This window comes from Aspergillus aculeatus, assembly GCF_001890905.1.
Source record: "Aspergillus aculeatus ATCC 16872 unplaced genomic scaffold ASPACscaffold_15, whole genome shotgun sequence".
In the NCBI taxonomy this organism is placed as follows: Eukaryota; Fungi; Ascomycota; class Eurotiomycetes; order Eurotiales; family Aspergillaceae; genus Aspergillus; species Aspergillus aculeatus.
The window spans coordinates 494043-509389 of NW_017962990.1; the positions used below are offsets into that span (position 1 = coordinate 494043).

The following is a 15347-nucleotide window of genomic DNA, read 5'->3' on the forward strand; positions in this document are numbered from 1 at the left end:
CCCTCCCCCACAAAGCCCCACCCACCACCATCGCCATCAGCAAAGAAAATCCCGGAACTCCCCATCATATACAAAGGCAGACGCAGCCCACCGTAGTTGACCCTATCAAACCCACCCAAAAGACCGACCAATTTAAGCATAAGCGCGCCAACCCCAGACAGCGCCAACAAAGGACCCAAGAAGAAGAAGAAGAAGAAGAAGAAGAAGAAGAAGAAGAAGAAGAAGAAGAAGAAGAAGAAGAAGAAGAAGAAGAAGAAGAAGAAGAAGAAGAAGAGAATCCCCTATCCTGGACGGATATATTAACCCACCCGACTTACTCACATGAGCTGTCTCAACCCTCCTTGCTACGCAAACCCAACCCATCCCATCCCATCCCCAACCGACGAAATCACCAGCCAACCAACTAACCCCACCAACCACCCAACCCCCGAATCACAGACCCCATACCCAAGTATTCCCGCAAGGAAGGCCAACACAAAATGTGCGAGCAAGTCTACAGCCACTACGCAGGGTGCAATCACCTGTACCGGACGGACATCCAGTGGTGCGCGGCGGCCCAGGCGCGGCCGAAGCCGCAGCGCGAGCCGTGCCAGCCCGCCAAGGATCTGCCCATGGTGCTGTCCAAGTGGGAGCGGGACAACGTGGGGCTGTGTGACCGGTGTCTGGATCTGAAGCTGTACGGGGTGCATGATGCGCGGACGACGCGGATGGGGTGGTACTGATTTTGCCCAGTCCCTAGAACATTTGAGGGATGAAGCGGAGTTCGGGATAGAGGCGGGTGATGTAGAACCGGGTGGCATATAGCGGATTATAGGGAGGGTTCTTAGCTTTTCTTACCTTGCCTCGGTTGAGGGTTCGACTAAATTATTATCATCATTATTATTATTGCAGACGTCAAGATTTCCATGTATGAGGTAGCGACTGAGTAGAGTGTAAAATTGGAAATGAGTCCAGCTGCTGCTGGGGTCTAGCCTAGTATCCGCCTCTGCATAGACATATAATGAAGGAACGAGTGAGGGTTGAGTTCATGTACAACAAAAAGAAATACTCACGCTCGACACTGATTATCAGAGCGGAGACAAAGCTTTCAACGATAGACCAGGAAGTATCTGTAAAAAATGATAAGAATCAAACAGATAATCTGCCTCAATAGGCATAAAACATGCAAATCCCAGATTGATGATGCTCAGAGGACAACTGCTGGATTCAACTCAAAATCAGAAATTCAAATCAAGTGTGCCGACCACACAGAGAACTCGCTGAACAAACATGGAAGATAAGAAAAGTCACGAGAGACTGGGTCCAACTACCAGCCAAGCAAGGACTGGCTCTGTACAGAGTCACATAGTGTAATTGTCGCTTTTGTCTGAGGGAGAACCAGACTTTATTTACAACTCCCCGTGGAGAGGTTCTTGCTCCACTGGCTTTGTGTCGGATCGTCGGCTAGAAAGAATCTTCTCCAGCGTGTCGAGCCGCTCGCGTGTGGACCGAATGGCATGGTCCATCTCGAGATCAGACATTTTCTCTTCATTCACTCTGCCGGCGAGCGCACGCTCACCTTGCATCTTTCTCGACAGATGGTGCGTCCGCGAACCGGACGGCTGGCTGACCGTCGGAAAGGCCAGACCATCCATGCCAACTCGATCTTCCAGCCAGCTCCAGAGCTCACTTTCCTCTCGGCGCCACATCTCTTCGTAGGCAGCGAGACGCTGAGGCAAGGAATAGCCCGGACACCCAATGTCGTGAGACATCGTCGACGACTGAGAAGGGCTTCGGAAGAAGAGCATAAAGAGAAGAATGCCGATGATCACGAGGGTTACATTTCCGCTCAGCAAAGGCGTGATCATGTCCGATACAGGTCCCAGGATCCCATGTAGCGGTTCCAGAGGTCCCCACGATGTTGCTTTCTCAGCAGCTGCCTTCTCTGCTGCCTTTGTCTCTGATGCAGAGTCTTCTTGAGCGGACGCACTTCTCTTGCGGCGGCCTTTGCCTTTACCGGACTTGGCACCGCCGGCGCGACCACGAGGTGCAACTGCAGCCTTGAGAGCGTTCACAAGCTCAGTTCCGAATGAGGTTTGGCCATCAATGGCACCCTTTTCAATGGGACCTAGTCACGATCAGCATACCTGCTACCGTCTCAGGCCACTTCAGAGAACATACCTTTCAGCCAGCTTTTTCCGGACCACTCGATAGTACAGGTCATCAGGAACCGGGTTTGGTTGTTCGCCGCCCAAGTGAAAAGGTATTTGGTCTTCGTACAGAAGACATTACCGCTTGGAACATCGGGCGTTTGGGTACTCAAAGTGACCAGCACTGCTTTCTCCAGATCCAAAAAGTCCAAGCTCTCTGTGCTGATACACTTGGTCTGCTTGGGCCCAATGGATCCATTTAGTGGCTTGATATACGAGTATTTCCGGGTTTTACTCTCGTTGGTGAGACCTTTGTTACCGCTCTCAAACTGAAGCTCGCCAGACTTCTGATTCTCGACCAGAAATTTGGGTACAAATGCGCCTGATGCGGGGCCGAAGATGTAGGAGTATACTTTGCCTAGAGGAGCAGGGATGATTTCGTCCTTGATCACCTTATCGTACTGACCCGAAGGATCAGTGAACTCGGTAGGCGCGTGGGTAGCGGGTCCAGGGAAATCCGTATCACCGTCGCTGGGGGAGCTCGCTTTGCTACCTTTGGCCTCACCGTTCGAAGCCGACTGTCCATTATTGGCACCTTGGAGGAGACCTGAGGCTTGGCGACTGATTGTCTTCGAGGGGACAGACTTCTCGCTGCCATGAACACTGGTGGCTCCTTCGAAGATGCTGTCGGCATTGTCGCCTTCCTCATCCTCATCATAAATCTCATCTTCGTCGTCACTTTCCACATCGCTTTCAGCAGCCTTCTCCGTCTTGTCTCCAGTGCCGTCGGTGACCCTGGTTCCATTTGCTGAGCTCTTGAGGGCAGGATGGTTGATCTTCCAGATGTTGACCATAAGATCATATGTGGACTCTCGACTCAGAAGACTACGGAAGGTGTGTCGCGCATGAAGAGTCTGGATCGCAATCGCATTTGGAAAGACCATCGCGGTTGACTCCTTCTCAATCGCCACAACCTCATCGAAGCTGATAACGAGGGTTGTCACCCATCCCAGAATGTTGCTGGAGAAGCAGATATGCCCCTCAGAGATGTAGATGCGACCAGCCAGAATGATCTCTCGCTGCAAAGCGCAGCTATAATCCTCAATCAAGTAGTCATCTTCGGGGACACTGCGGAACAATTGATGGAAGTCCCGGTTACGCTTTTTGCTGGCAACAGCGAATCCGGTGAGCCGTGGCACACTGGCATTAGCCCCAGGGGCTCCTAGGGCTATTGCGCTGGCACCAATCGCGCCAATAGTCGATGTGGTGGCTTCAGATGAGCCACGATTTCTCCGCCGGGCCATCCGGCTTCGGATGCTACCGCTTCGATATGGCCGGGTACCTCCCAACTCGCCCTCCACGACGCTGCCGCTGGGCGTCGTCTGGTTCCCAGTTCCTTCCCTAGTGAGCGATGTGCTGGAATTGCCATCAACGCCGTCATCCATGGGCGGGGCGAGAGAGGTGGCGGCCGGTTGCTCGTAGGCCATGGTGACTGCTCGAGCAGCACGGCTATCTTCCAGTCTAGCAGCTTCTTCATCACGCTGCAGAACGCCAGGGCCTTTGCGCCGATCTGATGGTAGCTCAGGCTTGGTAATGACCACCCCGTCTGGAGTCGAGACTGATCCACCAGGAGGGATTGCTATGTCCAAGTGGCTAAAATCCAGGTTACCCGATCCCAGGGTATCAACAGCCATGGGCTTCTTCTCGTCTGACTTTCTGCTTTCCACCGCCTGAGTTGAACTTTCCTGTTTCTCAGCGGTAGCACGATTGTCGTGCTCTCCCGCCCCTGCCTGACTGACGCTGCGACCTTTCGATTGCGCATTGAGACTGCTGCTGAGGGACGATGCGGCATTCTGTGCGGCAGAAAAGACCGATGAAAAGAAGCTTGACTGCTGGGCACTCGGGGGAGGTTTCGATGTCGCGTTTGTCTCCTCTGCGGTGGGTCCCATGGCAGATATAGAATTCGACAACTTGCTCGGTTTGTGGCTGGCAGCGGAGGCGGACCGCACGCGCCGATGGGAGATCATATTGCCAGACGGGCTGACTACGACACCGTCCTTCGAGTGCATCGAGTCTGGCGAGGCCGCCACCTCCGGAGAGGCGAAGAACTTGGGGAATTCTGTTGTCCGCGGAGTCGGAGGGGTTACCGTGGTCGAGGGTTGCGGGATCGCTGTGTGGGGGGGCGTCCTTGGAGCAGGAGCCTCCAAGGAGAGCGGTTTGTCCTCCTTCAAGTCCGTCAGAATCGGGGCCGGGATCCTGGGAACAGGCTCGTCTTCAACTATGACAGGGGCCTTTTTTTGCCGACACACTACCACTTCTGCTTTTCGTGCTTTTCGTGCTTTTCGTGCTTTCTGCGGATGTTGAGTTGGTTCGATCTCGATTGGGCTTCTTCTCCGCGTTCGACGTGAAAGGATTCTTGAATCGTCGACCGGGAGAGGTGCCCCTCTTCTTTCCAGATGAAGGTACACTTAGGGTATGACCGTGTTGGCTCGTGGGCCTTGAGCGTTCCGAGTCTGGAATCGACTCTGGACCGGCACTCGGACCACTGACGACCGACTCGAGGTCTCCCTGAGCACCATCATCGGTTGCTTCCACGGAGGTTGTTTTGATCAAAGGAGAGGACGAGGTATAGAAGCCACTATGGGAGTTATGCGAGGTGAGTGGTGGCGTGCTAAGAAAAGGACGGTCAGTCAGTCCAGGTTTCATTAGTTTGCGAGTCGGCTAACTCACCGGTCAGGTTCGGAGTCATCGGTGAGGAGGTTGATAGCGTCGTTGTCCGGAGGGGGGGGCAGGTCGTTGATCAAAGACGGATTCCCATTCCACGGTTCGTTTGAGCGACTGCCCTGTATGTGCTGGTCATCCTCCAACTCATACTGAGTTGGCAGTTCGTCTGGTTGCTTCTGGGTGTCCTTCCTCTTTTTCTTGTTGCGACGCGCGGCTAGTAGCTTGGAGAATCCGCTGGAGCCTGCCTTGGCGGAGTCCGCATCGCCGGACTGTGATTTCGGTCTGTCGGAGCTGGAGTCGATGGACGAGGAGCGGCCATTGCTGCGACCGGAGCTTGCCATGGTCTCTAGATCTACGGGAGTCGTCTTGGTGCGACCGGAAGAGCTCAGACTTCGGAGGTCGGACGAGGGGGGCGGAACGGGGTCGGAGAGGAGAGATTCGTCCATGGCGGTAGGAAGTATGAGGGCGTAAGCGGAAAGGGGGAAGGTGGTTTTTTGATGTACAGGAGGACACAAGGGTACTGAAGGGACTGGATCAAACTATGAACATTGAAAGAAGCATGATAGAGTGTAGAACCGGTCTATCTCTCTAACCAATTGTCGCAACAGTAAAAAATCGAAGGCGAAGATCACTGAAGGGGAAGATGAGGGGAAACGGAAAGACGAAGTCGCTGGAGAGGTTCGCAGAACCGCAACAATGAACTGTCCTTCTTGGGGTCAGGATATGGGGTTCTTCAAGAGATTTGAAGAAATGTAACCCAAGAGAGGGAAGCGACGTGAAAAGAGGGGGAGGTGGAATTGAGGACCGGATCAGGGGAAGATGTGGATTGGGGGGAAGAGGGGGGGGGGGGAAGAAGTGCGGAAGAGATGGAGGCGGCAATGACGACGAGTAGCAGCAACAGGAGGAAGCGAAAGAGAGAGTAGAGGTTCAGCCTTAAGGTTGAGGCCAACACATTGATAGAATGAATGCTTCTAGCCGCCTCTCCACAAACCAAACCAAACAGTACGAATACGATCTATCTTAAGCTGTAGTGGAGCCCCCCCCGATCGACAAACCAACGATTTGACACTTTCGGTGTAGCCGGAAATAATTTGAGACTTTTGGAGTCTATTGTTAGCCTGAGACGGTCGGAGCTCTTTCTAAGAAGACTTCTAGACCCCTATCTACGGAGGAATTAATTCCTGATTAAATCTATAAAATCTCCTGTCGGGAATTTTCGAATAGCAGTGAATAAATAACTTACGGAGGACTGCGTACTGTACAATACACCGCTCTGTCACTAACATACGGGACCTGTCTCTTCTGCTCTACCGGAATGGGAGGTGAACAGAGAGCCACAGTCGAGCTCACCTCCTAAAGCGGGTAATGTTACCGTCACATTCAGCCGTTGCGGTGAATCTTCCCATCTTCCCCTCGTCGATAATCATGGCGTCACTCCAACACTCCCGGATATCTCCTCAATCTGCTCTTATCAGTCCCTCAATAAACCTTCCATAAGTTTTCTCGGTGCCTTGAATCATCAGGCTATTAGTTCCTGGCCAATGATATTCGACTGATCGATCAGGTCGCAAGGTCCCCTACACAATCTACAGCCATGGAGTCCGCTCCTCTTACTCTGGTAAGTCCCCCTTGGTTTACTCCTCCATGCCAACTCAGCCTCGGAAAGAGCCTAGCCTGACCGACGTTTCGCTCGGATCCAGGCTCATACACACGCTCGCAACGCAGTCCTCGAGACTCGCAAGTCGAATCCTGTGGCAGCAAGCGAGGAACATGATCTTGCCGCAGGCGAATTTGCAACTGCAGCCCAGCACAGCTCGGACCGTGAGGTGCGTTTGCGTAGAGTTGTCCCTACGTAGGGGGGTTGGACTTACTCTGATTCCTGCATAGGCTCTTCGAACCCTCCATCTGCTGGAACAACACCACAAGAAACTCGCGCAGATTCTCCGCTTTCAGCATGAGAACCCTTCTAACCCTGCCTCGACTGGAGGGAATCCCCAGGCTGTGTCCGCGGAAGCGGGCACCACCAGGAATTTGGCGGTGGGAGCCGATGCACAGCAGCAGCCTCCCCGACTGTCAGGACACCCGCGGCTACCTTCAAGGGAGTCATCTTCGATTGTCAGCAACCTGGCGTCGGCCCGTGGCATCCCGTCACAGCCCCGTCGCTCGTCTCCGGCCTCCCCTACCCTCACGTCCCAGCAAGCGGGGGCGAAGATGACCGATGGCCCGGCCAAGATTCGGACGAGCGAGTCGAGACTACGCGGGATGCAGGCTAATGGAATGAAGGAACGGGGCAGTCGTTCATCAACATCGAAACAGCCGCGGACTCCGCCCCTGGCCAGTCCCACCGATATCACCTCGCAGCAGTTTGCGCCGCCTAATCCTTCCGAGTCCGGCCCGCAGAAGAGCCGGTCCTCTGTGACCGAAGAACCATTTCAGAAATTTTATTCTACGTTCGAGGGTTTGATCTCCAAAATCTCGGCCCCCCTTGCGTTTGCGGGCCTGCCGCTTGGCTCCGAGGCATCGGAATCAGCCGCCCACCGCAAGTCCGCCGCCGATACCCGGACTGACCGATACAACGCCATGTCCGACCGCTCTCACCACTCTGCGGACCCAGATATCAACAAGATCTTCTCCAAGGCTGCCCTGCAGGCGATCCGCGACACGACCGGCGGGGGGACTACGGGAAATCCCGCGGAGTCATTCTACGTGGTGCCCACGACTGGTGGGACCGTTTCGTACGCGGGGATTCTCACTCGAGCGGAGAAGGAAGCCCGTAGAAACAGCATCGATGAAGGGGATGAAGATTTTGTGGACGCGCGAGAGACCCCGTCCTCGCCCGAACTCCGCCAGAGCTTGTCGGGAATTCAGGGCAACAGCCGATCCGGACGAGGGAACGACAAGTTCAACAGCCTCCAGAACCCGAAGACCATGGAGGAGCTGCAGATGGAAAACCAAGCGTTGAGACAGCTGTCGGACACGCTGTCCAAGCGGTTGCACATGTGGGAGGTCAATGCGCAGTCGTCGTCGATGGCTTTGCAGCAGTCGCTGAAGGCAATGCATCACCCACACACACATTCGCCGGACCAGCCCGCTCCCGGCTCGTCGGTTGCTATGTCACCGGTAGGAGACTCGGCCTTGCCCGCGGTTGAACAGGACCAACGCATCAAAGAGCTGGAGGAGGCCATTCGACGCAGTGAGAAGGAGATGAGTCAAATAGGCCGAGAGAATGAGAAGCTGCGCGACGTACTGGGGCGGTACCGAGAACGGTGGGAGAAGCTGAAAGAGGGCGCCAAAACCCGGCGGGCGGCGGAGAGCAAGGCTGCTGCTGCTGGGGGGAATGGGGGAGCAGGCGCGGCGCCGCAGCCGGCGAGAAATCCCAGCTCACAAGGGGACGAAGCTCCGGCCAAGGATGGTGACACTGAGAATGATACAACTAGCAATGATGCCGAGACCAAGGTTGAGGGGTCTGAATGAGTGGTCAGTGATCTAGGTGAAAAGTGTTTCACGTCTCGCGGCCCTGAACCAACTTGACATAATACATGTTACGTTCCTCTAGTGCATATCAACAATGGACTACAGTCATTATTGAAGTCGAGATAGATTCAGGACTAAACCACCACTTAGACATAGCATACCTCTAGTCCACCGCCATCATCGGCACTCAACCGCCTTCCTCTCAGTCTGCCTCCGACTCCACTCCGCCGCCCCCCGATACGAGCAATTATAGTCCATGAACTCGGCCGGATTCATCGCCACGCGGATCGAGTCAGCGTCCGTCGCCGGCCTGGCGACCTGCCGACTATACGTCTGGATCGTGGAGGCGCGCTCAAACCGACACTCAAACACCTTCTGAAGCACCCTGCCCACCTCCTCCCCACTACCCGCCTCCTCGAACCCTTCAAAAAACGCGCCCAGCGCCTCGGCATCCTCAACAGCCTGACTCGCACCCTGGCCCTGTGTCGGCAGCATCGCATGGGCCGCATCGCCAATCAAAATGACCCGTCCCTTGCACCACGTGCGCAACGGATCCAGATCCCTGAGCTGCCACAGCCCGACCTCCTCTGCCAGCCGGAGGGGCGTCTGCGCCCACGCCGGGAAATCCCCGAAGGTCTGCAGCATCTTGCCGCGATCCCCCTCGGTCGTCCAGCTGGTATCCCGGGAAGATTCATGCATACGCTCATCCGGCACGAGCGCCACAACGCCGTAGATGGACCCCTCACGCGCCGGGCCCATGACCAACCGCCGGTCACCACCAACCACCATCGTCGTTTTCGGTTCGCGGGGGTCCACCACCGCCGCAAAGGCTTGCTCCCGCAGCAGCAACTCCGTGGGAATCATCATGCGATACGCACAAAGCCCCGTCGGCCGCGCCTCCCCCTCCCCCTCCCCTTCTCCCTCTTGCGCATCCTCAGCCAGAACGGCCCGCCTCACCAAACTCTTGATCCCATCCGCCCCGACCACCAAATGCGCCCCGACCACCTCCCCGTTCTCCAATTGCACCGTCCCGCGCTCACAATCCACCGCCCGCACCCGACAACCCGTCCGGATCTGCACCCCCGGACCTGGGTGGTCACTATCGGTAGCGCGCTGCTTGAGGGCGTCGTGCAGGTCCGCGCGGTGGTAGATCATGCGCTCGGCGCCGTACTTGTCGCGCGTGCGCAGCGGGACCCGCGTCTGCAGCTGGCCGGAGAGGTCGTAGACCTCAAAGGCGGAGTCGACCATGGCGCCGCGGGCGCGGAGGGCGGCGGCCAGACCCCATTGCGACTCGACGATCCGCGAGGCGTTGGGCTGGAGCGAGATGGTGGCGCCGATTTCGCGGTGCAGGGGGGATTGTTCCAGGATCAGGATTTCGCGGCGCGGGGCGCGGAGGGCGATGGCCTGCTTGCGTTAGAAAACACATAATACAGAAGGGTACAAGGAGGGGAAGGGAGGGTGAGGATGGTTGAGGTGAAGGAGTAGGGTTAGAACAACGGGGGACGTACAGCTGCTAGGCCGGCGATACCGCCGCCGACGATAATGATTTTGAAGGGCTCCATTTTGTCAATTTGTCAGATAGTTAGGATTCTGGGAGTACTGATTGAGAATGAGAATGAAAGCACTTATGCGATGACCGTCTACCTTGACGGGGAATTCCCAAGTGTAGGTGTAGGTATGTGTCGACTACAAGTCCGTGTCCCGCGTCCGCTGACCTCGGCGCCCTCATCCTCTCCCGAAGCATCCCCACTCCCGAAGAGGGGCCGAACGGGGGGGGTCTCGGGGCCCTCCGAGCCCTAACCTCGGCGCAGATCGGTGCAGTCAAGCCTCTCCAGCATGCATCTCCAGAATGAAAGGTATATACATGCCCCCTTCACCCAAATCCCAAATCCCACCACAACCAACACCACCAAGCACACTCCAAACAAAGACACAAGAGCTCAAACCACCAAAATGTCTACCACCACCACTACCACCACCACCGCCACTACCACCACAACCACCCTCCCTGCCCAGAAGTCCAAACCCAATGGCGCAAACCGCATGCCCTTCGACGGCCTCCCCACGAACTACAACGACTTCCGCGACGCCCTCTCGCGCGACGGCTACGCGGTGATCAAAGGCGCGATTCCGCGGGAGCGAGCGGATAAATACGCGGATGCGTTTTTGAGTTATCTGGAGGGATTGTACGTCCTCCACATCCCTTGCCCCCTTCACCCTATACCCCCATCCCTTAACCCCCAAGCTGACAACCCAAAAAGCGGACTCGGCTACAACCGCCACGACCCGAGCACCGTCCGGCGCGCCAACCTGCCCGTGCTGAACGAGAAGGGGATGATCCAGGCGTACGGGGTGACGCACGAGCAGTGGGTGTGGGATATCCGGGGGGAGGCGGGGGTGATCGATGCGTTTGCCAAGGTGTACGACGACGAGGATTTGATTGTGTCGTTTGATGTGGTGAATGTGGGGTTTGTTAAGTATATTCCCCCCCTTTTTCCTTTCTTTTGAGGGTGTCTTGTGGGCGGGGGGGATGCCTTGTGGAAAAGGAATAAGGATAAGGATTGATGGCTAACCTGTGTGTGGTGGCAGTCGCGAGGATTTACCGGAGAAGTATGTCCCCCTCCCCCTTCCCCCACCTTAGCAGGATGGGGATAGGAATACTAATACAAGGCAACAGCAAGCCCTGGCCCCACCAAGATCAAGACCCCGCTAAGCCCGGGTTCCGCTGTACGTTTCCTGCCTTTTCCCCCCCGTCCCTTTCACCCCATACTAATACTAAAGTAACGCAGGTCTCCAAGGCCTCATCAACCTGCACCCCAGCGGCCCAAACGACGGCGGCCTGATCGTCTGCAAAGGCGGGCACAACGTCTCCGCGGAGTTCCACGCGGCGATGAACGCGCGCAACGAGCCGCGGATCCCGGCGTGGACGCCGGAGTGGTTCGGGTTCACGGAGGGGGGGATGGCGTGGCTGGCGGAGCGGGGGCTGCAGTGGGAGAAGGTGTGCTGCGACCCGGGCGATCTGATCGTGTGGGACTCGCGGACGCCGCATTACAATGTGCCGCCGACGGGGACGGTGGATCGGCTGGCGGTGTATACGTGCTATACGCCGGTGTGTGAGGCGAGTAAGGAGGATTTGGTGAGGAAGAAGGGGGCTTTTGAGCGTATGTTTCTTCCATTTCTTCGATTGGGTGTGGGATGAGGGAGATTACATTCACTAACTTGGTGTTGGTAGAGCGCCTGGGGACGACGCACTGGCCGAATGCGGTGCATGTTGCGCCGACGAATGTGACGATGCGCGATGGGGAGCGGTGCCCGGTCGCCAGGGAGCGGCCGGTGCAGGAGCCTGTGTTGAGTGAGCGGACGTACAAGTTGACGGGGATTCCGTATTTGGAGGCTATGGTTTGAGATTTGGGGTTGTTTTTGCGGGTTTGATGTACTCAGTCAGGGTTTAGTTTGGATTGAGTATGTGATTGTCTGAATTGAGTGGGCTTTGCTGTTTGGACTGTATTCTCCTGTTGTCATCGGCAACCGGAGGTTGGCGATTGTCGTTGACAGCTGCAATTCAAACAAAGACGGGGGTCTGGGGGGAACCCCCAGGAACGTCATAGAACCAAGGTTGAAGATAGTCTGACAGCTGTAACAAAAAAGACGGGGGTCTGGGGGGAACCCCCAGCAATGTTTATGTGACCTGAGATTAAGATTGTAGTACACAGCTACATGAAAAGAAAGAGGGTCTGGGGGGATCCCTCAGAAAACGTCTACCCCCTCAACTAATAGAACTATACCCCCGTGTCAGGCGAGCCACCATACAACATCCAGTTCCACAGCTCATCTACGTTATACCCCGCGAACGGATAATACTGGTCCTCGAACCCGTCCACTAACGACACGCCCCCCATGAACCCCGGCGACAGCTGCTGCCCTGGTAGTCGCTCCGCTGGTCCCAGGGACACCTCCGGGCGCTCCTCGACCCCCCTTAGCCCGCTACCCGGGGCCAGCGTCTCCGACCGCCGCAGGTCGTCTTCGAGCTGATGCCAGGTGGTCGGGGTGATATCCTCGAACGCTGAGGGGGTGGGGAGCGAGGTCACGGGCTTTGCGGGGCGCGGGTGCGGGTGCGGGTTGGGGGTCAAGGCGGAGTAGGGCGGGGGGTTTTGGATGGGAGGTTGTAGACTGGGTTTGGTGTATGAGTGGAGATAGGCTGATATTTGGTCGTACATGATGTGTAGGCCTGCTCCACGAGGGGTTAGTAGAGGATAAGACAGCAGGGAGGGTGCGATTGAACAGTGAAGGAAGGTGCTAACAAGACAACGAGAGGGAGGTGCTGGTAGAACAAGAAGGGAAGGTGCTGACAAGACAACCAGGAAAACAGCGCATACCGTCAGTGAAGCGCGGATCGGCGTCGTGTTTCGACATCTGCACGCCCGTGTACCCGATACACGCTTTCAGCAGCTGCTACTCATCAGCTTCGTGATCCACAGAGACTAACCACGACCAAATTACCTGAAGGTCCATCGCCCGCAGCTTCGAACCCGGATGTTTCATCAGGAAAATCCCCAGGACTATGCAGGCCAGAATCGACGGCCCCGCCGTGATGATCTGCGAGTCCGCCTCGCGTTCCGACAGCTCGATGCTCAACTTGGCAATCGCCCGCGCGCTATTGACACAGATCGACTCCCCGTTGCGCAGACGATGCTGCGACGGCTCATCGGAGCAGTACCGCGTGACCTCCTCGTCGAACGTCGTCGTCGGGGCGATCAGCGCGGCGCGATGCAACGAGATCATCGCCTCGTGGTACTGGATGGCCAAGAAGGTGACGTGGTGGAACTCCTCACGCGGACAGAAGATATCGTTGCCCGGCCGCAGATCGGACGGGATCTGGTTCGCCCACGCCAGCAGCTCCTGGTCGAGGCGCGCCGTGTCCAGCAGGATCTGCCGGGCCGTGCGCGTCGTGCCCGGGTGGTGGTTGTAGATGTGATGGCTGATGTTCCCCTGGGAGTCGGCGAGCTGGACGTGCCACCGCAGGAACCGGTCCTCGGAACGGAAGTCCTCCTCGGCGGGCTGGCACGGCTCGACGGTGATGGCCATCGGCCGCCCAGACTCCAGATGCATCATCTTCTCGAGCGACCAGCAGATCAGCCACACGCGCCGGTGGATGTACTGCCGTCGCGCCGCCAGCCCGCTGAGCCGGTGCAGGCCCAGGGTATACGCCACGCGGATCGCCATGCCCAGCGTCTGCCACGCCAGCCCCTCTTTATTGCGGCCGCGGTAGGTGACCGTGAACAACAGCAGCGTCTGCACCGCGGGCAGATAGGGGATTGTGATGACGTGCGCGAGCAGCCCCGTCGCTGCGAGCAGGTACCGATCCCCATCCTCCGTCTGTGCCTGCGCGAGTTCATCCGCCCCCAGGCTCATGATCAGATACGCCGTCACGAGTCGGGGGATGCGTTCATGCGGCAGATGTCGAAAGTCCGCTAACGTGGCCAGCTGCTCGAGGCCCGCTTCCAGCCGCTCCACGTGGAAGATCGGGTACAGCGGGTGGATGCGCGAGAGGAAGGCCGTCAGGTACCGTTGTCGATTCTCTGGACGTGGAAGTTCCGGCAGCGATACACACAGCGGCAGCTCCAGCTCCTCGGCGAACCGCATTCCGTGGCGAAAGAACCCGGTGACCGGCTTCAGCCGCGCCGCTGTGAAGTATACATCCAGAGACTTGGCGAGACATTGCGAGCTACTTGCTCCGAGCACTTTCGTGCGGTCACATCCATCCTCAACGCTGACAGTGTCGAACGGGTGGTGAACGGGGGAGACCTCATTCAAGGCTGCAGCTGGTTGCTGCCCTGTGGCTAAGAAACTGTCTTCTTTGTGCGATGAGGGGGTGGCTTCATGTGAGTGCGCAGCATTACTTCGACTGATCGGATCTTCCTGGTGCTGCTGTTGCAGATGGTCTCCCTTCTCGTTCATATTCCCCCCATTGCCCATCACGGGTAAGTCCAGCCACTCTCTGAACCCCGTCACCCCCGGACGCTGCGGATCGGTCGTCACGCAGACCTGATTCCGGACGCGACAGTTGCGACATTTGGGGTATTCGGCATCACACTTGACCTTGCGCTGTCGACAGATGTTGCAGGCCATGGACAGTCGAGGCCTCTTGGAGGGGGGAGGTTTATCCATGGTGGCAGATGCTACACACTTGAGACGCGTGGGAGATATGCAGGGTGTGGCATGGCTTGGTGGAGTCGTTGATATGATAGTTTGTGTGTAGACTACCTACTGTGTAGAGTATGCATGGGTCAAGAATGCGGGGTATGCACTGGGCTGTCTGGGGGTCTGGGGGATCGTCGATTTGCCCCGGCGTAAACAGGATAAACAGGATAAACTGTCACGGCAATTCCTCGCTCGCTGACTGGGCCCGAGGCATAAACCCCCTCGGGTCCAATCGGGGCCGTGGAGGTGGGGCCGAGCCGAGGTCTCAGTAAGTAGCATATGAAAATGAATACATACATATTTACCCAACCCGGGCAAAAGACACACTCCTTCCCCAAGAAAGCATACATACACACATACATAAGCCTCAATGGTCGACTACCAACACCCACCAACAAAACCCCCCCAATGCTCTCCAAACTAATCATCCGCACCTCCTTGACAGCAGGCATCTGTCTCCCGTTCCACCTCCCCTACACCCGGTCCAGACAGATGGATAGTACTCAGAGGGTCATGGCCGTGAAGCCCGAGAGGTACGCTAAACTATCTTGATCCATCCTTATTGAGTGCAGTGCTTACCAAATACAGGCAGTATCCCGCCATCGGGCCATTCTTCCATCTCTACTGAGTTGGTTGGTCTTCAGTATAGCAGGGTCTTGGTTGAGCACCTGTATTGGAAATCGAGCTAGAGAGCGAGTTAGCGAGGTTGTCACCTACCAGGCTTCAGGGGTATATTGCATCAGTTGGCCACCTCAGGGCTACTGTAAGGGGAAGTGTCTAGAGGATTGAGGATTGGATTGAATCACGGCTAGCGCTATT

General features: G+C 56.7%; 6 protein-coding genes across 6 annotated transcripts; 3 read left to right on the forward strand and 3 right to left on the reverse strand.

Annotated features, from left to right (window-relative positions):
- Nucleotides 1-479: 479 nt before the first annotated feature.
- ASPACDRAFT_46374 (uncharacterized protein) lies at nucleotides 480-804 on the forward strand (the record flags this gene model as incomplete). Its single annotated transcript, XM_020201771.1, has 2 exons — nucleotides 480-683; nucleotides 733-804. 2 exons carry the CDS (start codon nucleotides 480-482, stop codon nucleotides 802-804), a joined length of 276 nt encoding a protein of 91 aa, XP_020053189.1.
- Nucleotides 805-1388: 584 nt separating this feature from the next.
- Nucleotides 1389-5299, reverse strand: ASPACDRAFT_124796 (GRAM and VASt domain-containing protein; the record flags this gene model as incomplete). The annotated part of the gene is made up of 4 exons (XM_020196750.1): nucleotides 1389-2107; nucleotides 2161-4385; nucleotides 4435-4800; nucleotides 4860-5299. 4 exons carry the CDS (start codon nucleotides 5297-5299, stop codon nucleotides 1389-1391), a joined length of 3750 nt encoding a protein of 1249 aa, XP_020053190.1.
- Nucleotides 5300-6447: 1148 nt separating this feature from the next.
- ASPACDRAFT_33545 (uncharacterized protein) lies at nucleotides 6448-8327 on the forward strand (the record flags this gene model as incomplete). The annotated part of the gene is made up of 3 exons (XM_020199965.1): nucleotides 6448-6471; nucleotides 6554-6679; nucleotides 6741-8327. 3 exons carry the CDS (start codon nucleotides 6448-6450, stop codon nucleotides 8325-8327), a joined length of 1737 nt encoding a protein of 578 aa, XP_020053191.1.
- Nucleotides 8328-8504: 177 nt separating this feature from the next.
- On the reverse strand, nucleotides 8505-9889 carry ASPACDRAFT_33747 (uncharacterized protein; the record flags this gene model as incomplete). The annotated part of the gene is made up of 2 exons (XM_020199988.1): nucleotides 8505-9731; nucleotides 9836-9889. The coding sequence occupies 2 exons, from the start codon at nucleotides 9887-9889 to the stop codon at nucleotides 8505-8507; spliced, it is 1281 nt and encodes a 426-aa protein (XP_020053192.1).
- Nucleotides 9890-10280: 391 nt separating this feature from the next.
- ASPACDRAFT_1882678 (uncharacterized protein) lies at nucleotides 10281-11758 on the forward strand (the record flags this gene model as incomplete). The annotated part of the gene is made up of 6 exons (XM_020198294.1): nucleotides 10281-10513; nucleotides 10589-10804; nucleotides 10917-10937; nucleotides 11005-11054; nucleotides 11117-11488; nucleotides 11560-11758. 6 exons carry the CDS (start codon nucleotides 10281-10283, stop codon nucleotides 11730-11732), a joined length of 1065 nt encoding a protein of 354 aa, XP_020053193.1. The 3' UTR covers nucleotides 11733-11758.
- A 363-nt stretch (nucleotides 11759-12121) lies between these two features.
- On the reverse strand, nucleotides 12122-14495 carry ASPACDRAFT_2385 (uncharacterized protein; the record flags this gene model as incomplete). Its single annotated transcript, XM_020199232.1, has 3 exons — nucleotides 12122-12558; nucleotides 12704-12776; nucleotides 12828-14495. Coding segments are annotated over 3 exons (2178 nt in total), but the record flags the coding sequence as incomplete, so codon positions are not given.
- Nucleotides 14496-15347: the final 852 nt, after the last annotated feature.